General features: G+C 48.8%; 2 protein-coding genes across 4 annotated transcripts in view; one reads left to right on the plus strand and one right to left on the minus strand.

Moving 5' to 3' along the window:
* TSHZ3 (teashirt zinc finger homeobox 3) overlaps window positions 1-5,980 on the minus strand; it is a 64,931-nt gene extending 58,951 nt beyond the window's left edge. Inside the window, exon 1 of the mRNA XM_075510728.1 lies at window positions 5,840-5,980. Within this exon, the coding sequence (XP_075366843.1) occupies window positions 5,840-5,879 (40 nt within the window). The 5' untranslated portion in view covers window positions 5,880-5,980. The remainder of the gene's footprint in view (window positions 1-5,839) is intronic.
* LOC142413962 (uncharacterized) lies at window positions 5,962-11,798 on the plus strand. 3 transcript variants are annotated; one of them, XR_012776947.1, is made up of 4 exons: window positions 5,962-6,191; window positions 6,306-7,827; window positions 8,068-8,165; window positions 9,698-11,798. XR_012776947.1 is itself a non-coding variant. In XM_075510729.1 (2 exons), exons 1-2 carry the CDS (start codon window positions 6,033-6,035, stop codon window positions 7,512-7,514), a joined length of 1,368 nt encoding a protein of 455 aa, XP_075366844.1. In that variant the 5' UTR covers window positions 5,962-6,032; the 3' UTR covers window positions 7,515-7,945. The 3 variants fall into 3 exon arrangements, 1 of the variants encoding a protein (XP_075366844.1); XR_012776946.1 differs by having other exon boundaries at window positions 8,068-11,798; XM_075510729.1 differs by lacking the exons at window positions 8,068-8,165; window positions 9,698-11,798 and having other exon boundaries at window positions 6,306-7,945.
* Window positions 11,799-23,395: the final 11,597 nt, after the last annotated feature.

A 23,395-nucleotide genomic window follows, 5' to 3' on the forward strand; every position in this document is an offset into this window, starting at 1 on the left:
TTTTCAATCCTCCTGCTTTAGGTAATGACACACACACAAAAAAAAAAGCAACGCATCCATTGTTTAGTGGGATTTTTAAAATTAATTTAATGTCTAACTGCAAATGCTGGAAACTAGAATTAATCTGTCTGGATAAAAAAAGGCTTACAGACATTTAAATGCATGTATCGGGACACTTTATCAACCTAACATAAAATTGTCATCTTATCTTATTATATGACTATTTTATGCATGTGTCAAAGAATTTAAAAATGAATGCCTGTCTATTCAGTCTAATTACAACTGCATATTATCTGTCTGGATGTACCAGTCCATATCATTGTTACCAAATACAATATATTGTATTCACCTTTCATTTTTAACTTAAGGCTGATAAACCACAATTTGGGCGTAACTAAATTTAAAAAAAAAAAAACAACACACTAAAACACAGAAGAAAAAAAAAAAATCAGACTCAAACACCTGAGGTAGAATGTTTAGTAAATGATGCTGAAGTATTTCATAGATAAGATAACACACAGATCGCTCTGCAACTATGTTATTTTCCGTGCTGTATCATAACCATACGTATACATACACTCTTACCTGACAATGCAACACTTCAGGCATCTTAATACTTGATCTACTAGCAGCACCTTGTAAATAGGGCTGTATTAAAATTTGACAATCTGTATTTGGATTCGCTAGGAAACGGTCATGACATTGGATTAAAATATGGATTATTACACCATAAAACTAGCAGTGCCAAGGTTTGTTCAGAAAGATAACATGTAAGGTTACTTTACGTCCTGGCAAATTATTTCTTTTCATTCACTCTGTACCACCATATGTTTCTACATAAGCGTGCACGTAGCACACTTAAAAATCTACCTCACACTTCACCCTCAAGGTGATCTTTTCTATACAGTTTCCACTAATCCTGGAAACAGGGCTGACAAAAAGGACCCACTCTAATCCTGCTAACTCACCCTAGCTTCACTGCATTTCCCATAACCCTGCAGCAGTCACAATTCATTCTAATCACTTTACAAAACAATCTTTAGTAAAAAGAGGAAAAATGCAGACTTGTAAGCCAATTTAAGAAATAACTGCTGATACATCAGTTATTGACTATTTCACTCCTGCTCATGATAGTGCTCAAGGCAAAACCGAGAACAAAATGACAACATCAACCGCACGCAATAAACTGTGGCCCAGGAGAGCACTGAAGCCCTAATTGACAGCTGTCAAGCTAATGGGAGAAATGGCAGCTGATTCTGGAAAATTCTGTTTTCCAGACGGATATTCAGGGGAATATATCAGGCCTTTTTATATTTATGCCCCTTTTTCTTTTTTTGCATTGTTCCTCACACTTTGCCGAAAAAAAAAAAAAAAGGCAGAGGACAGCCATAACTAATCATTTTGTCAGCTTGCTGCTAGGAAGAATCTCTGTCCAACAGAGAAATATGTGGCAGGTTTGGAGGCAAACAACATACCAAGGGCTGACACTGCAAGTACCTTTATAGGTAGTCTACTTTATCGCTACATTTACTTTTGGGGTATGTATGTAGTTGCAAGCAATTCCCATAAATTAAAGCAAGCATTCAACTTCCTGAAGTCGGAGCTGCCTGGAAACCCGGCTGCACAACCTGCATGCCATCTTGCATCTGTGTTTCTGTGGTGCGCTCCCAGCCGCGCTCTGGAGGTGCTGATAACCAGCCAGAGCACTGAAGGCCCTGAAAAGTGGAAGCGCTCCGCACCTCTGAAAAACCCATTTAATGTATTTCAGTATTCACACAGGCCGTGCGCACCTTTTGAATGTAAGCACTGAAGTTGTGAGGAGCCCAAAAAGTATGCAGCTATCTTTAGGGTTTAAACCCTACTATGTAAGGAAAAAAAAAACCCACCATGGGCCCAAGTTTGTTTGTTTATTTTCCGGAGGGTTGACAACTCAGTGCGGTTGTCTGGGTCTAAAAAGCAATAATTGTTTTATTCAACTTTAAAAAAATAAAAAGTAAATTAGTTTCCAACAAATCATTAGCTCCCAATCCCTCCTCAGAAGAGCTTTATATGTATACAAAATATGTATTAAGTCATTTCTGTCAGTAGGAAGTACATTTTCTTGATCTTTTAAATAGGTTTTGAAAAAAGCTGCAAGTGAAAGCTATAATTTCAGGATAGATAATTACTGTTTGCATGAACAAGACTGGCCTCTATTAATACAGTATCTTAGCTTTCCTAGACAGTAGCCTCTAACCAGTAAATACCTTCTTCCTTCTGACTTAAATGACAGAAGTCGTTGGAGCAGCAATTCTGACCATCTTCCTGCTTTAACAGGTGAGGAATAAAACCGCGATCCCTGACTCTTCCTCCCAGATTTATCTATGATATTCACCCGAGTCTCAAAGCAAACAAACCGAAATTATCATTTTTCCAGATTCTTGATTCTCAGAGACAGCTTTAGTCTTCCACAGTGTGGTGTTAACACTTGGGCTAGACATAAAGAATTTGTGCACCTGTCTGTTATGTCTGCGAGCTCTGTGCTGCTGAGAGTTCTTTGTTGTTGTTATTCTACTCCAGACCATTAAAAGGGCCCTAATTCCTATGACATGATTATCCAGGTACCAAAGCCCATTTGTCACCTGCAGCAGAAAATTGAGTTAATGCACAACTAAAGGCAACCAGGACTGTGTAATATCAACTTGATTACATCAAACTAGCTGCAAACCTAATTCTGCTGGATGACACTGCGTGGAGCTTGTCATCTCCAATCATTAAAGCTGTCAGGAATCCATCAGGTTTACAGCTAATTAGGTGAACACTAATGAAGCTGGCAAAACAACTTTTCTTTTTTTATGGCTGAGCGGACCTTTCAGTTTGGAGAAAAAAAATTCTCGAGTATTCTCAAGGTTGCTGGGGACTGGATTTCCTGAGTTACCAATCAGCAGACATCTTTAATTCTCCCCCCACCACCACCTTTTTTTCTCTCTCAGTACCAAGCAATCAATTTGTCATCACTCTCAGTATGCCACAAAAGCAGTCATGAACCTTGTAACTCGCAGCTCTGAGGCCAAAAAGAAGGAAAAAAAAAATGTAAGTTTCTTCTGTCTTAAAATAAAATGCCTCATACAGCTCACTTATTTATCTTCATGCACTTATCAACAGCATAAATGTTCTTCTTTTTTCACTCTTCTCAAATAAGTAGCCCTTCAGTCATTCTACATCCCCCATATCCATTAGGCAGAGGCATTTTGATAAAGTAAAGCCAAAGCTAGTGTATGGGAAAGAATGAAAGCACTCACTCTGCCAACTTCTGATTGACCATTAAGCTATTGATGAATGTGCCTGTCAGGAGAGAGACAATTAAATCAAATATGAAACAAAGTCGTTTTGACGGGTCATTTTGATAGAGCAAAACCATTCTTCCATCTCCTATTAGTCCTGCAGTCAAGTTTTTGTAATGAATATTTCTTAACTAACCTGTTATTTCTTAGCTGTTTTTTAAGGTGTTAAAAAAAGAAGCCTTCGCTTTAACTGCTATTAGAAAAAGTAACATTTCCAATGTGACCAATAAAACAGCATTTCAGTGGGAAGCAATTATACACAATACTAAATGTCTAATGTGGCTATCAAAAAGCTAAAAGTTTAAAGAGATTACACTTCCGCTAAATATGAAAGATAGATCGCACATCATGGATGAGCCACTTGAGAAAGGAGGGAGGGATGGAGAGTGGTAGAGAGAGAGAAAAAGATACCTCAGAATGTGTGTTTAGTGCAGAAATGTTTTCCTCCAGCCTACGGAGAGCCCAGCATACAGCACGGTCAAATATGTCAAATACTTGGAAGAGCTAGATTTTGCAGAACTAAATTAATGTTACAAAATAGAATTTCCTAAGTATTAGGAAAAGTTCACCTTTTCAATTTATTTGAAAAGTGTTACTTGATGGCACGGGCCAGAAATGCAAAATATTATCGTGAAGTATTTGGCTACGATATTGTTTGCTAGATCGTATCACTACCGTACTGCAAAACTTTCCAAACTTTCTAGCTGTTAGTATATGGAGGAAGACTGCCAGAAAGTCTATTTCTCTATTTCAAATAGAGATGAATGCATGTATATGTCAAAGAAGAGAAGAAAGGAAATGTGGACATAGTTATTTACAATTTGTATTACTCCCCGAATCCCTTGCTGTTTACTAAATTCAAACCACACCACTCTCAGAAGTTGTCAGACAGCGTGAAAGCACTGGCACGTTTTTGAATGCCCGTTTTCTAACAACGCCCTACCAAGTTGCGGGACTACCTGCTTCAAGTTGTGATAAGCACAGCTACAAATGCACTACCAATAACGCTGCCAGAGCCTCTGGAAAACTTCTACGCTCGGCCTCTTGGTACAGAGCCTTCCTTCGTAAAAGGCAAATTACGGTGTTACATGCTGGTCCCTCAGATCTGTCCCTAACCAAACCCGATCCTGTTCCTCTCCTCCACCTAAGCCAGCCCCATGCCTCTGGAAGCCCTCCTGCATGTGGCTATGTGGCACATCTAGCCAGGAGCCCCTGAAGTTGTGCTGACAGAGAGTTGACAGGCCACGTGTGACGTCACAGAGTCTGGCGTTACCATGGCAAGTGATTTATTGATGTTTATCGGGAATGAATAGATCAAAGGCAGCCAGATGACAGGCGATCAATCAGCCATCAAATCAAGGATGGCAACAGGCCAAGGAAACCTTTTCCAGCCCACATATCCCCAACTAAGGATTACTGTAAAATTATGTGGGGCTTTTTTTTTTACTGTTTTCTTTTCAATTTGGCTTTTCAAAAAAATACTGCTGAAGTTTAACAGGAGATGACATTTCTGGCATAAGGAAAACAAAACAAACAAACAAAAAACCTCACCAGGACAAAGCCTCGTAAAGTATTTCTAAAAAGAAAAAAAAAAAAAGGAGGAAATTGTAAAGGCACTATCAGAAACATTTGCCAGTCATTTGACAATACACAGACCCTTTTTATTTTTTCCTTTGGTTTCCTTTGCAGCTTCTCATCTGGACTCATAAATAAGAAATCAATAGGATTAACAGAAGAGGTTGCCACAGAAAGTGACCAACTAGGTGGGTCTGTCTGTCCAGCAGAGACACCTCCAGTGCAGTACAAGGGGAAGAGAGAAAAAGATAAAAGTTGAGCAAAGGAGCCAGTTCTGGGCTTGGATCTTCAAGTAACACTGCGGACCCTCCAAATCACTTTGTCCCTACCACTTCATTCACAGCGTACCATGTATTTATACATATCCTATCTCCTTTTACAGAAAAAAAAAATTAAAAAAAGAGTATTTTCACTGGCTTTCACAAACCATTTGCACGTGAGGGAAGGGGATGGAGAAGAACGAAGACTACAAGGGAGAGAAGCAAAGTAGGTGCCAAAGTACGGGCTGGAAATGAACAAAATTCGCCTCCTTCCCCCACCCCTAGGGTCACACAGATCATACGTGTACATGTAGCATGTGCCTGCACATACCCGCCTGGCTTCCACAAAGTGTTACCCCCAGCACCGAGTCGGGCGATGGCGGAGTTAGGAATAAATCAAAGTGGGTACGAAAGTAGGGAAAGGGCTTTCATGCGCCCCCACCCCTGCCACCCCAAGGAAAATAAAATAAAATAAAATAAAATCTCCCAAGCCACACTGTCGTGCCTCCAGACCAAGAGTTGCTCTGCAAAATCCAGGGCATGCAGCGTGCGACCGCGGGGAGCGGGGCAGGGAGGGAGCCCGGTACAGACCGACGGGCTCAGCCCTCTGGAAAGCGGTTATGAAAGAGACGGAGGAAAGCGAGAGGAGAAACAAACGGCCGGGGAAGGCGGCTCTCGTACCTGCTGCGCGCCGGGGCGCTTGCTGCTTCCTCCTCGGCATGCTGAGCTCCTGCGGCCGCCGGCGCCGGCGGGGGGGGGCTGCCTGGGCGCGGGGGTGGGAAGAGTTGCTTTAGCCCCAGAGATCCGGTGAGCTGCTCCAGTCTCGGCTCGAGGGCTGGGTTGGGGATATATTTTTTGTTGCTGTGCATACACGATGCCGAGGAGGAGGAGGAGGCGGCGGCGGCGGCGGCGGAGGAGGCGGCACAGAGGAGAGGACAGCCCTGCTGCTGCTGCTGCTGCTGCTGCTGGCAGAAGAGGGGGGAAGTTTGACAAATCGCCCCGGAGGAAGGAGGAGGGGAAGCCCCCCGAAGAGGTGTGCGGGCGGGAGGGCTGGGGAGAGCCCGCAGTCCCCCCCACCCCACCCTGCGCCCCCGGTGCCTGGCCGGGCTGGCAGATCACGGCATAAAGACGCGGGATTTCTTGGCAGGAGTCGGCGGAGCCTCAGCCTGCGCTCTCCACTCCCCGGCTCCCGGCTCGGCGCTGGAGCGGCGGCGGCGGCGGCGGCAACAGGCGAAGCTTGAAGGGAAACGAGATGATCGCAGTGTCACTCAAACTAGTCCGCAAAGAGGGAGAGGGGCACCGCGCTCCCACCGCCTCCCGCCCCGGACGGCACCTTAACTCTTTGCGCATCGCGCCGCCGGACCGCCCGCCGCCGGCCGGGCACGGCCACGGCGGCGGCCACGGGTCCGCCCGGGGCGGCGGCAGCGGCAGCGGCGGGGCGCCCCCCCCTCGCCGCGCCCCCTCCGCCGCCCAACTTCGCCCGCCGCCGCCGCTCTCCTCAGCAGCCCACAGCGGCGGAGGGGCTCTGCCCGCCGGACGCCCCCGGGCCGGGCCGGGCAGGGCCGGGCAGGGCAGGGCAGGACAGCACAGCCCGCTCCGCTCCGCTCCGCTCCGCTCCCCGCCGGCAGCCCTTCCCTTTCCGCCGCCGCGCACACCCGTTCCCCGCCGGAGCCCCCCCCCACCCCCCCTCAGCCATCGCCTCCCCGCCACGCCGGGGCACGGGACCCTCCCGGGCCCCCGCCGCCCCCCGCCCCGCAGCCTCTGCCCCCTCCGCCCCCTCCCCGGCAAGGAGGGCCCGGCCCCCGCCCCCGGCGCTCGAGCTCTGTCCCCGCGGCGCCCGGCCGCCCCGCGAGGTGACAGCGGCGGCGGCGGCGGCAGCCCGGGCCCCCGCCTCGCCCCGCACCTCGCGCCGCCGCCCGCCCCGGCCCCACTCACCGGCGCGCCGGGCAGCTGGCCGCCCGCCGGCACACATCCAGCCCTCCGGCTCCCACCTGGCTGGCGCCACAGCCGCCCGGGCTCCGCTTCGCGCCTGCGGGCGGGCGGGTGTCGGCAGCCGCGGGGCCGCTCCGGCCGGCGGCCGTTAGCGGCGGCGTCTCCGCCGGCTGAGCCGCTGCGCCCTGCCCCGCGGTGCCGCCGGCCGGACGGGGAGCGGGCAGCGGCCGCGCACTCCCGCGCCCCGCGCGCGCCCGGCTCTTCGGGGAAGATCACTTTTCCCTCTCTTTCCCTCTTTCTGGGGCTTTTTTTTTTTTCCCCCTCTCTTTTGGGGTTTTTTTTTTTTTTTTTTGGTCCAAGTTCACTGGCGAGCCGCCGCGCTCAGTTCAGCGAGCGCCGGCGGATCGATGTGCTGCGGGTTTGATTGTGCATCCCTGGGCGGCGGGGCCGCGCACCAGCGGGGAGGGCCGGGGCGGCGCGGGGCGCGGGGGGCGCGCGGGGGCCCACGCCGGCCTCCCGCCTCCGCCGCCCTGCGCGCCCGGGCACGGCGGCCCCGCACCCGCACCGGCACCGGCACCGCCGCGCTGCCCGAGGCCGCCTGTGCTTGGGAGGAGTGAAGGAAAAAAAAACAACAAAAAAAGCCAGTAGCGATTTTTTTTCTTTCTTTCTTTCTTTCTTTTTTTTTTTTTTAAAGTTCACGGGGAGGAATAAAAAAAAAGGATGATCTCACTTTTACGGTAAGATCAAAAAAATCTCCACTCGCCCCCATTCTTCGAGATTTGGGATAATTCCAAATACCTGACTAAGTGCAGATGTTGTTGCGTCTTCACATCTTATAAAGCCGCCGTGCCGGTCTTTTGCTCGTGCTTTCCTTTTCAAGTTGCAGGAAATTCAAACACTTTACATGAAGGGTGGAGAAGGTTTGGGATTTTTTTTTTTTGGATTATTATTGTTATGAGTTGATTATTTTTTTTAAGCTGATCTTTAGGATGAAAAAAAATCGCAGTCGCCTAAAGTCCCCGGGAAATTGCTACTGTTGGGGGAAAACGAAACATTTCTTGCAAACAAGAAAATGGTGAGTTGTCAATTGCCGCTTCTGCTGCCAAATTCGCTCAGTTCCATCTCATTGATACTCGCTGGTTGCTCCTCACAGTTACAGTATCTGCTCACAGAAGGAGCGATCAGATCTACTTAAGAGACGACACCGAGACGTTCCCCCCCTCCCCAAAAAACCCCTCCGTGTGTGTGTGCGTGTGTGCGCGCGTGTGTGCGTGAGTGTGCGCTTGCAGCAGGACGGGGCGCGGGGCTGCGGCGCGGCTGGCAGCCCCGAGCGGGCGGGCTCCGCCGCTGTGGCGGTGCATGCCGCTAGATCCGCCCTAACATCTGTCCGTCTCACCATTGGCGCATCCATCAGTGTCACCCTGGCTGCACATTGCAACGACAACACATCAGACACAACACAGACCGGGATTCGGTACAAATAACCAACATACTAAACAACTTAACCAGGAAGGAGGGGACCAGCCGCAGCATAAGTATTTACAAATGTTAGACAGCCTTGGAAAACAGAGAGGGCTAGGCTGCGATTAATAACTCGTTCTTCCTCTCTCCCTCCTCCCCCTTCAAGTAGGAATTAGGAAATGGAAAACCTAAATAATTTATGGCCCCCCCGAAGGATGCGGCCGGCCGGGGGCAGGGGCAGGGGCAGGGGCCGGGACCGGGGCCGGGGCCGGGGCCGGGGCCGGGGCAGGGCGGCCGCTCCGCGCTCAGCCCGGCTGCGCTGCCGGCTCGGCGGGGCGATGGCTGCTTCGGGACCGACTCACACGCGGAGCCTGGGAGAGAGGTGAACTTCGGGCTTAGGAGGCTGCCGGCCGAGCCGGCGGGCGCTGCGCAACATGGAGGATGTCTCCGAGCTCTGGCGCGGGAGAGGCTGCAACAAACTTTCGGAGACTCCGCTCAGAGTGCGGGCAGCCGGGAGCCCCGGCCGGCTTTGTTCCTGCCCTGCCGCACAGAGCGCGGGGAAGGTCAGCCTGCCGCCAGGCGCTGGTAAAACGCCCCGAAAACTACAGCAAAATAAAAGTGACGAGGCGTGTTTAGGCATTTCAGTCCTGTAGAGGCTATTCTTACGTGTGCGAGAGTCCTCTCCAAAGCCAGCAATTGTTCTGATCTGCCCTTAGCTGGCTGCAGAGCATCCTGAGGAAAATGCCGCAGCGGCCAGCCACCAAGCTGGGGGGGTTGCAAGTTGCAAGAACTTTTTTCTTTCCACCTCCCCCCCTCTAAACCTGCTCATCTTTCACTCGCGCTGTGTCACACGTGCCCGCAGGACGCACTGCACCCTCGCTGCCCGCCGTGCCCGGCGCAGGGCGCAGAGCCCCGCCGGCCGCCGGAGCGGGGCTGGGGAGCGCGGCCGCCCGAGCGGGGCCGGGCTCTGCGGGGCGGCTCGGCGGGGTGCGCGCCCTCCCGCTGGCGTCGGCTGGTCAGGCTCGGCTCGGCTTCCCGGGCGTGCGGTCCTCCTCTCGCTGCTGCACTCGGCTACACGCGTGTATTTACGGATTTAGTGGCATGTGTATTCCAACAGTTTCCCTAGCAGAGCTCTCCATCTCGCAGAAGTACAGCCTGTGTGGAAGATGCTGGCAGGTTGCAACCTCAGCAGCTGAACGGTGTCACTAAAACAAACATTTGCGAGAAAATCAGCATCCCTGCTGTATGGTGAGGTTTGTCCAACAACACTTACCTTGCTTTTCAAAGGGCGGGCCACAAGCGCTGGCAGCGGAGGGTAATGAGCTTGTAACAGTGCACCCGTTTGGGACTGGAGGGGGGCTGAATGAAAACAGTTAAACTTTCCGTAAACAGTAACTGGAGGAACTTTCTCAGGTCAATTAGAAATAATAACTCTCGTGCCTGTGTGTGTGAGAGAGAGGGAGAAAGAGGCAGCAGATATACGTGCACACAGGCACATGCACTGCACTTACACATTCGCAACTCTTAGTGCCAAAACGCTTAGGAAGTTGTGGAATAATTTGGTTTTAACTATATCCAGTTTTTTCAGGAAGAAAAAAAAAATCTATTGGACTTTCTGTCAGACGAATTACAGAGAGAAATGCAGATCCCTTCATGTGCATCAGCTTCTTTGGGGGTCACAGTCTATTTCAGAGAGCGAGAACCCGTAATTTTATTAAGTGTAACATTTACAAACGTAATGCATAAAATCGATGACTGTACAGACTCCATCTACAAAGACTCAGCACACGAGGCTCAGCTCCACGCTCGCTCTTCCCGGCAGTTTTAAACTAAGGTACCAATTATTTATAAGTCCCATAATTAGATAACCATCACTCCCGAACTTTCCATCAGCTAAGAATGTTTTATATTTCAACAGTGCACACCGTTTAGTGCCCTTCTTTGTTGTATATTTTCACTGCTCCTTTCATTCCCCCCCGTGAAAACTCCAACAGTTTCCCAAGAAACCCCTCGCCCTCCACCCGGGTCCGAGCGGAGGCAGCGGGCTGAGCTGCTAGAAGGACCACTGAAATGAGCTGTTAGTTCTGGGGATAGCCAGAGAGGATCAGCAAGGAAGTTTATTAAACTTGGAGCAGCCGCCTCCTAGACACCGGCGCGTTTGGGGCTTCAACCTCTCTCTCCCGAGCAGCGTGCTGATGTTTCGCCACTTGTTCCTTGCGAACAAGGGAGACGTCGAGGTCCCCATGTGCGTGTGCTGCTCTCGGAGACTCGTTTGTTCGCGTTGGTTGATTGCTTTTCAGGGGGGTCAAGCCCGGTGTGAGACCTGCTCCGTCCCTGGGCGCTCGGCCCCGGCCCCCGGCAGCCGCCGGGCTCTGCGGAGCGCCTCCGCCCCTTCGAGCGGAGCAGGGGAGGCGGCGGGGAGCCAGCGGCCCCTCACCGGCCCCTCACCGGCCCCTCACCGGCCCCTCACCGGCCGAGCGTCCCCGCACACACGGGAAGGGCTGGGCAGCAGCGAGCTGGGGCCTTTCGAGGCGCCGGCTGCAAGGCGCCGGGCGCCCCGCCGACCGGGGAGCGAGCTGTCGAGGGAGGAGGCGGCGCGCCGGGGCCGGGCCGCCGGGGGCCGGGCTCCCGGCCGCGGGGGGGGCCGAGCCCCGGCGGAAGGCGCGGGCAGGGCGCCGGGCGCTCACCTGCCAGCGGCTCCTGCGGGCGGCCCCCCGCCGCGCCCAGGCGGAGCCGCGGGCTCTGGGAGCGGCGCGGGGGCATCGCCCGGGGCCGGGCGCGGGGAGCGCGGGGAGCGCCGCAGCCCGCAGCCGCGCCGGGCACCCGCGGCCCCGCCGGGCGTCCAGGCAGCCGCCGGCTGCCACCGCCGCCTTCGGTCCCAGGGAAAAAGCTCTCCTCCTTCCGAACGCCTCGCTGGCTCTCCATCGAAATGCGAAAAGTGTGCGAAAAGTGCTTCGGTTTCTGCCGGCGAAGAACAAAGAGGAAACAGTTTTCATTAAGGCTGGGCTAGATGAACGTGGATCTGACAAGTTTGTTTAAAAACACCACTGCCCACGACCGGAAACGATACTCCACTTCTGTAAAAGACAAAGTGTTGTCAATAACCATTATAACAGCAATAATAATCTGAGAAGAGAACAAAGACATTTTGTAATATCTACACAACTTTATTAGAGCAAAATTATTTTTAAATGCCTATGAATTCCCAAACCTCCCGAATACAAATGAATAAAAGTTTTTCTTCGGGCTAAAATCTTTGCTTGAATGTAAATTGTTTGGATAAGTGAATTTACACAGCAGCAAAGTTTGTTTGTCTTAGTCCAGTAGCTTTGCTTTAACGAACCAGATGTTTTGTCTGTAAATTGTCCAGAGGACTTTCGCAGTTCTGACATGTAATAAGCCCCAGAAAATCGGACCTGGGATAGCAGCGTCCTTGCGATCAGGCACAGGCATTTCGGAAAGAGCACGGGGAAAATGGATAGGAAAGCGTAAGCACGGCCAGTGTCTTACTATTTTGAAGCATTCCTTTTAAGCTGTAGGTAACCTTGTCCGAATCGATTCGCTTCCGTCTGAGCTAAAAGGAATGCCCCACCTAACCCCCGATACCAGAAGTGTATCCCCCCCAAAGAAAAAAACAGCCCGCAGTGGTGGGGGGAAACTTTGGCCGAGGAAGCCGCAGGGCGCTGCGAGGAAACTCCCGGAGCGGGTCGGCCCCGCGCGGGCGCCCCCGCCGCTGCAGCCGCCGGGCGGAGCGGGGCAGCGGACCCGCCCCGCACCGCGCCCGCAGCCCTCGCGGCCCGCCGCGCCGCTGGCCGCGCCGGGAGGTGCCCGCGGCGGGCGCTCCGTCCCTCCGTCCGTCCCTCCGTCCGTCCCTCCGTCCGCCCGTCCCTCCCCGCGGCGCCGGGCGGCGGCGGCGCTCTCCGGCCGGGGCCGCGGCGGCTCCTCTCCCGCGGGGCCCCTGCGGCGGCGAAGCCCCCAGCCCCACGTCGGCTGGAGAGCGGCCCGCCGCCGGGTGCCAACAAGTTCGCGAATTAAACTTGGGCGGCGAGAGCGGCTCCCCGGCCCCGGCTCTGCCGGGGTGCTGCTGCTGCTGCTCTCGCCCGTGGAGAGCCGGGGCCCGGCCGCGTCCCCGCGGGGGGTGGGGGGGGGCAGAGGCTCCGTCGCGCTTTGCGGTGCCTCTCGGCCGGGGAAGGGCTGCGGCCCCCGAGCTCCCACTCGCCCCGGCCCAGCCGGGCTTCCTGCGGGCAGAGCCTGGGGCGGCGAGCCCCGCTCGGCCCGGCCAGCGCCCGCCCCGGCGCCCTGCCCGCCCCGAGCCTCCCCCGCCCCGCTCCCTCGGCACTTGCCGCTCTCCCAGGGGCGGCACTTTTTGGGGATGATGCGTGATGAAATGAGATCTACCGTCGCGATTCAGTCCCCCTGAACTATCACTTCCCCCCCCCCCCCCGAAAGGACTTAGGGTCTCTGAAGAAACAATCGGCCGCTGCCTTGAAGGAAATAAGCGATACCATTCAGAGCTACTGTAGCGTAATGTATTCACTTGGGCAGTAGGAAAATCTTTTATGAAAAATAGTTACAGATCCTGGAACTCCACCATATGTGACAACAAAAGCTATTGTGTTAGCAGAAAGGGTTTAGCTAATTTTACCTATACAAAGTTTTACTCGCTGCAGGCTTTGGGAACGCCTTTGTGGAGCCTGGCAGTGATCCTCAGAGCTGGTTAATTTGAAAGGAGTTTGGAGGATCCAGGAGACGGGGAAGGGATTCCCTTCTTACTTCTCGCATCATCTGAAAGTTTTCATTGCACAGCTACCCCAGCTGTTCCTTTGCTGACCGCCTGTGATTTAACGCAATAAATATTTTGTTGTGCACAGATACACTTTTTTTGAAAAAACAGGGGAAAATATATGAAGTGGAACGTTGATAAAGCCTAACCCCGAGCAAAATCTCTCTTTTCACAGAAAGTTATTTCCCAGACGGATTTTTTTTTTAGTGATTTGCACATAGTGCTTGCACTAAGCCGTGCAAGTTTCTCCTAAAAAAAAAGTTATCCCTCTGCCAACAACGCACCTTTCCCCGGCTGCGGGCACGCTCCAAGCCCCACTGCTTCCTTACTCTACCGCCAAGGGAAGAGAAGCGCTACGATCGTCCCCGCCGCCCCCCAAGAGCGCTGGCTGCGCGGCGAGGAGCTCACTGCCCCCGAGGGGACGCGCCCCGGGCCGAGGATAACAACCGGCTCCCGGCGGCGCGGCCGGTCCCGCAGCCCCGCCCCGGCTGCGCCCCGCGGCCCCGGCCCCGGCCCCGGCCCCGGCCCGCCGCGCTGCGCTGCGCTGCGCGGAGGTGCGGGCCTCCGCTGCCGCCCTCCCGCCCGCCGCCTCCGCGCCTCGACGTGCCTCTTTGATCTGGGGAATGAAACTGTGCAGGCCGGTAGGCCACGGCGTGGCACGCGGCCAACGGGCATTTAAAAAAGACATAGAGGGGCTGCCGGGCCGTAAATCCTCGCTCCCCAGCATGCCCAGCAACTACTGTTTAGAAGGGCTGTACTAAATTTATGATGTACGAAGAGCACGGGACCCGGATGACGCAGGCCATGTGCGGGAGTTCGACCTACGCTCCTCCCGCCTTCCGCGGGGCTCCGCACAGGCGGCCCGGCCGCGGGGGGACGCGGCGCCCGGAGCGGACCGCTGGGCTCGGCCCTGCCGCGGCGGGACCCGGCCGGCACCCAGCGTCCTCCGCCCTCACCCCTTCTCCAAGAAAAATTAATAAAAATCATAAAAAGCCGCTGTTTGGGCGCAGCCGCCCTGACAAGGCAGCAAACAGGCCCCGGGGAGGCCGGGCAGCGGAGGCGGCCGGGCAGCGGAGGCGGCCGGCTGCTGCAGCACCCCTGGGCGGGCAGCTGTCGGGGGCCGCCCTCGCGTCCCGCACCCCAGGGCGCGGTTCAGCCTCGCCTTGCTCTGGGCAGTGCAAGCCGCCCCCTCGTCCCCCTCCCGCGCGGTTGGTTTGCGAGCAGGAGCAACGTCCCCGAAACCGCGGGCAGGTCACGGCTGTAAATGTGTGTATGTATGTGCGTATGTATGTATGTATGTATGTGCGTGTGCTCGCCGGGGTGAGGGGAAGCGCAAAGGCAGGAGCGGTAGCTCTGTGCTCTCCTACTAGAGTTTGCACCACCCAGGTCAGATGTAACGTGGAAACTACGAAAATCTGACACCGTCGTTGATTCCGTCTCTTTGTTCTCATGCCATCTCTACACAATGGAGAGAAAGAAGTGTGACTTTAAAATTGCAATTAACCAGCTTTAGAGCAGATTTCTTTCATTGGGTGTTTATTTCTATCAAATCTCATTTCTTCTCTGAAAAAGCACTCCTAATTTTAAGATAAAGCAGACGATGTAAAATACCTTATATCCTTCTGCAATAAGAGTTGCCTAAATTATGACTGGATGTGCCTAAAGAGTCATCTTACAGTTTCCCACTGATTTTGGTCAGGTCTTGAAAGAACGGCAATTTTTTTTCTAGTGTTTTAAAAGTATTAACTTCCTTTCAAACATTCTTTAACCTTTAATGTTTTGTAACTTGATGAAAAGGTCACTTTGCTCAGAGTGGATGCATCTGCTCCATAATTGTTCTAGTATCAGGCAGAGCTCCATCCCAACACTAAATTCTTTTATGAGGATTTTTTTTTCTTAATATACTACTGTTAAGGTTACCATAAGCAATTGTTTTAAAGGCAAAGAGCTATAGAGCAAAGGATGCTCGCACTTTATTTAATTTCACCGGCTTCAGATGTTTAGAGCTGTATTCAGCAGATGACATTAGCTGAGCTCCGAGAAGACTAACCCGAACGGTTTCACCTCTTCCCACTTGTGGGGACCTGAGGTAGAACAGGAACAGAATGAATAGCTGAATTTATAGACTGAGCTGCATAACAAACTAGCACAAACTACTGATTAATACTACTTCAAACCAGCAGCAAGTTTGATCTGAGCATCTCAAAGTACTTTACAGAGGGCTATGCCAGAAAGCCGAGACACGGCTGGGTTAAGAGCGGAGCGATGCCAGAGATCCAGAGACCATTGGACATCGGTGTCTCACAATCAGACTCAAAAAGCAATATGGTGGTAAAACTGTTACTAATCTAATTATATTTCAGACTACTTGCTGTGAAGGCAGCAGAAGCTTTTCAGCATGTGTAAATCAATATTTATTATTAGGAGCAATAATATTTTGAATCTGCTTATTTAGCCAGTTTTGGTATAGAGAACCTATGTTTGTTCCCATGTAGAAGATTAGGAGATGAAAACATTCATTGCCGCTCATGGGCTGAGAATGCCCCTCCGAGGGGCAGCCTGCGGCCCCAGCTCTCTGGGCAAGCATCACTTACTCGCGACACTGTGGCTGCTTTGCAAGAGTGGCGATACCTGACTGCATATTGGAGATTAGAGCGAGAACCTTAAATTGAGGCAATTTATCCCTCTAAAATACAACAGGATTTTCTAATTCTTACACAATTCAAACATCCAGAGAATATGTTTAATTAAAACATGGCTATACATTTTTTTTTAAGATTTTCTAAAAAAAACAAAGAAATGAACTAATTATATTGCTTAGTATTCTAATATGCCTTTTTTTTTTTTTTTTAAATAACACACTTTTCTAGCCAGGCCAGTCCCTTGAGGACCAGTTCCTCATTTATAAGGAGGTCCCCAATGGGAGTTAAAAAGAGGCTGTTTTGTAAGAGGAAAATATATTCTGAAAGAGGAGCCATACAAAGATAACCCCGCATCACATAGATCAGTATGGAGGCTGGAATATGTATTCCAATGATGCAAATCTTCCCCTGCAATAATTTGCTCGTTAGTGTTAACGAAAGCCCGATACTGATGTCTATGTATTTGTTCTTGTATTTTTCATCACGCTAATGCTTTTAACTAAAATTATTTTTTTAAATTTGCTTTATTTAATGAATTTAAAGGTCAATCCTCTTCCTTTCCATATGCAAATCCCATTAACAGTAGAGGTTTGATATTAATGGGAGTTAATAGCATAGATAGCCCCTTCACACAGAAACCCCACAAAAGAACAAAATAATCTCAAGACAATTTCAGTAAATTTGTTGCTTCTTTCTCCCCTTGGAGTAACCAAATATCAGGGCAACAGCACCTTGGAAATCGGAGTGACAGCCAGAGGAGGGATGAGATGTGGAAGGGCACACAGCCCCCTCCCCCCCAACTTCCAAACGCAGGCCCCCAGGGAAAGGACGCAGCCCCCCAGCAGCTGGAGCTCACCACCACCGCTGCTGCCACCTCCTCCTCACCAGCCGCTCACACCTGCGGCAGCCAGGCAGGACACAAGGTGCCATCACCAACAGACCCTTCCCCATGCTCCTAAAGAGGGAACAGGCAACTTCTGCTCTCTTCAGGGGCCGATAGTCTCCACCTGAGAGACACAGCAGCTACTCAGAGAAAAAAGGAGCTGCTGGAGTTGATAAGGGAGTAAGTGAAGTTACTGCCTCTCCCCGTTTCTGCCAGTTTGGGAGTTGTTAACTGTTTTGTCACTGTCTTTCTATCTATAGTTGCTGTAGCAGGACTTGCAGAGTTTTTGATAGTTTTTTTTTTTTTAACTACAGCTGTTGGTGTTAAAATAACAACACTTACATGCCTACGGAGGGGGAGAGGGGGAAAGAGATGAATAAACTCCTTGCTTTCATCTGCAGTCCCTGTAGGAAAATGCTCCCTATGCTAATGAGTGAGGAACAACCCTGTCTAGCCTAACTTACGCAGTAAAACTATCCACAGTGTTTTTCAAGCAGATGAATCCAGATACCAAACAGCAAAGCATCATTAGTCCAGAGCAGCTTCTTCCTTGGTGAGGAATAAAGAATACCTCATGCAGCCCCTGGCAAGGCCAGCCCAAGCACGGCTCCTCCGGATTGGCCTCTGTTTCATTAAGGGCAAGGCGAAGTAATGTGATTAAAAGAGATGGAGAAAGGGATGACTCATGGACCACGAGTGGTGTTAATTCACCTCTTATCAAAGGGCACTAACCCGCTCCCTCTGAACACCAGGGAATCTCGCAAGGAAACGCATCTTCAGTGCAGCCTCTCTCCTAGTTGTCACTCCTGAGCTGAAAACGTTTTCCCAAATACTTTTCTCAACCTGCACTTAGCAGATGACGTTAGTCTGCTACACTCGCAAACAGTGCAAGGCCTTTCACAATCACGTTTTACAATATCTGAATGCCCTTCCCAAAACTCAAAACACCTTAGTTTTTTTAGGGAAACCATTTTTTGTTTCCTTAAATTGAATTTACTTTTCCACTGTTTATACCAAAGGGATTTTTTTTTTTTTTTAAATTCCTGAACCTGGAAGCTGGTTTTATCCTTTGAAAAAGGTTGTGTATAAAAACCATAAACCGTCCCTGGGAGCTGTGGACAGAGCCCTGCAATGCTCTTGGTCTGCCCAACCTCTGAGCTGCAGAGAGAGCGGAGCTACAGCAAGGACCGGCAGTCCTGTGCCCCTAAAACACACAGAGCTGCTGCTTCAATGGGTGGTTACGTTGAACAAATCTTTTTCGCTCTGCTTGGCTGGTGGGATGTTGGAAAGTCCCTCTGAAACAGCAACTATGGGCAGAGACAGTCCTTGTGATGTGTATCACAGCAGCTTCCATCTCTCAGAGATACTGTTTCTGGCTCTTTGCAGACTAAAGCAGATAGTATCATATCATACCATGGCTTACATTAAGGTCACCTTTTCCGTCACAGCCTTGATTTGGCCATAGATTTGGCAAGGGAAGGGCTGGAGGGTAGGAAGCACGCTGAGATAAAAGGCATCACGTTTCTGAGGCAGCCAGGGCCCTATTTGCTGGCCTGTAGTTCGGATTATAGGCTGATACACACTCAAAACTCCCATTGGCTTCTATGCAAATAGGAGAGCATGGAATTAGGTCTGATATTTGAAGTGCATGACAAAATAAGACTTATACTGCTTGTGTTTTGGGGAGGTGAGTGCTGATTGCTACAAGCATTCTGTTTCCAGCCAAACAGCAAAACTCTGTAATTGTCCAGATACGTCACAGGCTCGAAGAGTTTGCATTTTTACAAAACATTAGGTATAAATTACTTCCACGAACAGGAGCCTGGACTCAATGGAACAATGCAGTTGTCTGTTACAGCAAATCTGGCGTTCCTGGATTCAAATCTGCTACAGGCATTCTGGATTTTAATTAATATATTGTTTCATATGTATGAGTATTTAATGGTATTTTTGTTTTCACGCCCTGCATTTTTATTTTAAACAAAGTGCATTCTCTGTATTATTCTCCGAAGCAATTGAATAAATATCACAGACTTTATAGATCTGGTAGCCTTTCCAGTGAACAACACAGCAGTCATGCTTCACAGAAAAGGGATAACATCCTAGAGTGCAGCTGATAAGAGCAACAATTTACAAAGCAAGAGATCTGTTATGCAGTGAAAGCTTTATTACCATGACTTGATGTTACATCTACAACACATAAGGGTTAATCATTGCAGCAGTTTGCAGCTGGTTTGTGCTCTCAGGGGAGTCATAGCAATAGACTTCTGCGTGTAAGACAAGGTCAGCGTTGCTCTCCCGGGGTCAGCAGGCCACGTGATAACACAACTCCGAAACTTCGGCTCCGAGGAGACACAGGTGCCAAACCCATTTTGTGGTCTGTTGTAGAGCGCTTCTTGCGGTTTTTATTCTCCTCAATAAAAACACATACATAGCTCTGTGGTATATAATTGGATGGTGAGTTTTCAGAGCTACCCATCAGTGTGAGTTTTCTGTGGCAGCAGTGGGTTCATGAGTTTGCCAGGTACATGTAACATTTCACGGGAGACTTACTCTTAGTGGACTGAGAAAACAGAGCAGTCAATGCCGAGTTTAAGGGCCAAATCCTGCATAATTTGTTCAGTCTCATGGTATAAAATGCTCACAAGAGTAAAGTGAGCAGAATTGGACTTTAACATTTTATTAATATTTATCTTCTACTGCTACAAGACACAACAATAATCAAATAAGAAAAACTTTAATCCTCAAATGCAGCTTTAATCTTCAAATTGGTTAGCTTATCAGAGGGGTAACATTTATTTCCAAAGACAGGCTGCTCGGAATGATCAGCTGAAATAGAAACCTATAAGTGAAAGGATGTAAGTTTATTGGGCGATGTTGTCTATATTTATAGTTTCTGTTCAACCCGTATTTCTGTTTTTATATGCGTGTGTCAAAAATTAATATACGGCAAACTTCACCAACAGTTTTAAGAGATCCTAAAATATAATAAAATCAATAAATGATGTTCTGGCATAAATGTTTCTGTAGCTGAGGGTGGTCAGGTTCAAAGGGCAACATCTGACCATTTCTCTTTCCCACCCTGCTGCGGAGTAAGACCCTCCCCTCAACTTCAAATCACTGGGGAGAGGGTAATTTAAGCTATACTTGATGTACCCTATACATCACTGTCTTCAGGACCAGGTTTAAAATTAAACTCTGATGTACAAAGTTAAACAAAAATGAGATAAAAATTGGCAGGGGTTGAAGAGGGTCAAAGTAGTCAAAACACAAGGTAGACTATTGCTTCTTTTGATTTATGTTATTCCGTGCACTAAAAAAAATAAAATTATAGCTCTCGTGGAGACTTTTTTCGTCGAGAATAACGCATTCCTAATTTGTTTTCTATAGACTTACAGGGCATTTGCTCTGGGAGATGGAAGCATTTATTTATTTATTTATTTTGGCGGGGGCAGAATATCACCAACTGTTGGCAGAATATTCAAATTATCATTAGATGCAACCTTTGTCACTCAACAGCAAGTGAAAGAGAATAGTATTTCACCTTCTGTTAGTGGTTATCTTATGATGCACACATCTATAACCTTATACACGTAGAGTTTTGCTTTCAGGCAACTCTTTTAAACACAAACAATGTGCTATAGTTACATTTGGTAGCAGAAAGAAAGAGTTCAGTGAATGTTTCCTTTTGCATGTTATACATGCACATAATGCAGTTACCCTCCAGAAATTCAGTACAGGAAAGATGCCAAACAGCAGATTCTTTTGAAACCAATTCAAGAAAATCCTTGCAGGAAGTTAATTTTTTATGATGTAGTCAACTTTTCCACATATTGCCATTTACATGGTTAGTGTGTGGACTGCAGGCAAAATAATTTGGAATCGTAATCTTTATTTTCTCTAATATGATAATGAAATCAACTACTATCCACTGGAATCAAATGAATTTCTCTGTGCTACTCCAGTGGGAGGAATAAAAGGGTTCTACTGGCTAAACTGCCAGGCTAATGGGAAAATGAAGAAAAATCAAGTCCTTGGATGGCTAGCAAATAAAAAATGCTCATTTTAAACATAATGGTGGACATATAAAGATCTAGAAATCTTTTAAAACCAGTTAAGCAAGCTTTTTCCAAAGGTTTTTAATTTTCGTATGAGAAAGTCCTGTTGACTTCATATGGATTACAGCCGTCTGGTTGGGCATGTTCTTGGGCTGTACGAGGGCATTAGACAGCAAAGGCATCTAAACTCTGAAAATGTCTGAACTTGATTTTAAGTCTAACAGGAGAAAAATTTATGCTGTCTGGACAACTAGAAAAAATAAGTTTTTGTAGTACTGTTTCATTCATATTGACAATGACGATTCTTTGCTGTAATTTAGTGAGGACCTGTTTGCCATTTAATGTGCAGATTTTAGTCTTTCACCAAAAGTCTAAGTGATGCATTGTGTAAAATGCGCTTTATATGTGTGATTTTACAGGATTGACCTGCATATACACCTTTAATATACATAATTTGGTAAACAATTTATGTACTAATTAATAAACGCAATTCTTCACAAACACCTGGTTGGAAAGCTGGAAGTGCAGTAGTATACAAACAGCAGATTGTTTTAACAGATACAGCAAGCAAAGATAAGGATCAAAGGTTATAACGGGTCTACTACTTGTGATCTAGTGTGCCAAACCCTCTGGATCTAACAGCTGGGCAATATTTTTTTTACCACTGATTAAGACTTTCTCAAATACCTTCTTTTAAAAAAAAACTTTTGGGGTCACGTAGGAGACTACTCATGCACTCCGTACCTATAGCAGATCACATGTAACGAAGAGCAGAGCAAAGAGCTGGTTGGTTAGGAAATTATGATCCAAAATTTTCCTACGTCCATTACGCTTTGGGAATCAGAAGAACTATGAATTAAGGAGATGGTCACACAGGTCACAAGGAATTGCTGCAGTATTCACGAAAGATGTCAAAGCTATGAGAGCTGTAGGATTTTCGAATGAAGGTTCAGAGAGAATACAGGGCCACTACGAGGCTAGTAGCTACTCAGAAATCAGGTAAAGAACAAAAATATATGAAACATTTAAACAGAGGGAGAATATCAGCTGTCAGAAATACATGTAACCCTTTAAAATCATGTGCTTAGCGTGAGTGATGTCTTTTGCTGATTTATCCATGCAGCAATTAGGAGCTCTTCCCTAGGAGAGGTGTGTGGCATAGAAAATGAACTGATTGATTCCTTCGTGCACCAAGTAGTTGATTACGGGTAACTGATCCGTTTTACAGATGTTATACTAAGTGTGTTACTGTACACAATCATCCAAGACTAAGATGCATCAAGGGTGCCTAAGCGTGCTTGCTCAGTAAGGGCCTCATTCAGAGCTCATCAAAATGGAAAGATTTCCACTGAGTGCACAGGGTTCTGGATTAGGCCTTTTCCATCTACCTGACTGGAAGAGAGATTTCCATTTCAGTGCGGCTGTGAGATGCAGTTTTCTCCACTGTCTTATACTGTCAATTTTTAGCGCATAGTATTCTTCTAGAGTGAAATTTACCCATCAACGTGTACAAATGCTCTGAACTATTTATTAATGACGTTTCTTCAGTCCCCGTTTTTACCAAGGAAAGCAGTCTTACCAGAACTTTCTTCTGAGTGTGTTCAGATTTACATTACCTTGCTCAAGCACCTGCAAAGGTACTGTGCTCCGAACAACAGCAAAGAACTGAGTCTATAATTTAATAACCCCCCTCTGAGTAATTAGTATTCACTCAGTGAAATTCAGGGTTTGTAGAGGTCCAGTCAAAGGCCTAAGCACCATTTAAGTCCAGCTTATTCCTCAAGGCACCTCTGAACTGAATTGGGCCCCATTTTATTAAATTATAATAGAAAGACTGCCATGTCAAGTATACTGATGCGGAAAGACCCAACCTCACAAGACCTCACACAGATAAGTAATCATCACTTATGCTAATAGCACATTTGACTTCCGTGGGATGACACATGAGGATGGACTACTTACTTGACTAAGATTAGTAAGAACAGGCATGTTACACAGAACAAATGACTTATAAATATCCAGCTGCAGCAAAGTGCTGACTCCCCTCAGTGAGTGTTGTGAGGGTGAATGAAGGGCAGGATATGATCTTTAGAAACCTCGCTGAATACTATTATTGAGTTGGTGACAATTTTGCAGATTTCTAACCTATAATAAACCTCGGCTTTGCCTCCTCAGTGACATGCTTCTCTCCACTGTTTTTCTGTTCTGCTTTCCTTTTCTTTTGCCATAATCCAACAATCCATTTTTATAATTTTTTTTTTACTCTTTCTTCTTTAATGTTTGCAAATGAATTTTGTGTTTTTGAAAGGTATTTAAGCAACAGCCACAAAGCCACAAGTGCTCCTATTTACCTGCAGAGCAGACTACTTGGTAGCATCTCTACACTGCCCTGCCGGTGTTCCCCCCGTCTGCTCTGCCGGGATCAGTGCAGTCTCTATGCTCATTTAGTCTTTGGCTTCTCCCTTCGAAGCTGACAAT

The sequence above is a fragment of the Mycteria americana genome, chromosome 8, assembly GCF_035582795.1.
Source record: "Mycteria americana isolate JAX WOST 10 ecotype Jacksonville Zoo and Gardens chromosome 8, USCA_MyAme_1.0, whole genome shotgun sequence".
Taxonomy (NCBI): Eukaryota; Metazoa; Chordata; class Aves; order Ciconiiformes; family Ciconiidae; genus Mycteria; species Mycteria americana.

What these genes read in the sequence shown, in the direction of transcription:
- LOC142413962 (XM_075510729.1), top strand. Translation starts at nt 6,033, where the DNA reads ATGCCGAGGAGGAGGAGGAGGCGGCGGCGGCGGCGGCGGAGGAGGCGG. An exon ending in AGGGGAAGCCCCCCGAAGAG is followed by an intron (nt 6,192 to 6,305) that starts GTGTGCGGGCGG and finishes ATTTCTTGGCAG; the next exon opens with GAGTCGGCGGAGCCTCAGCC.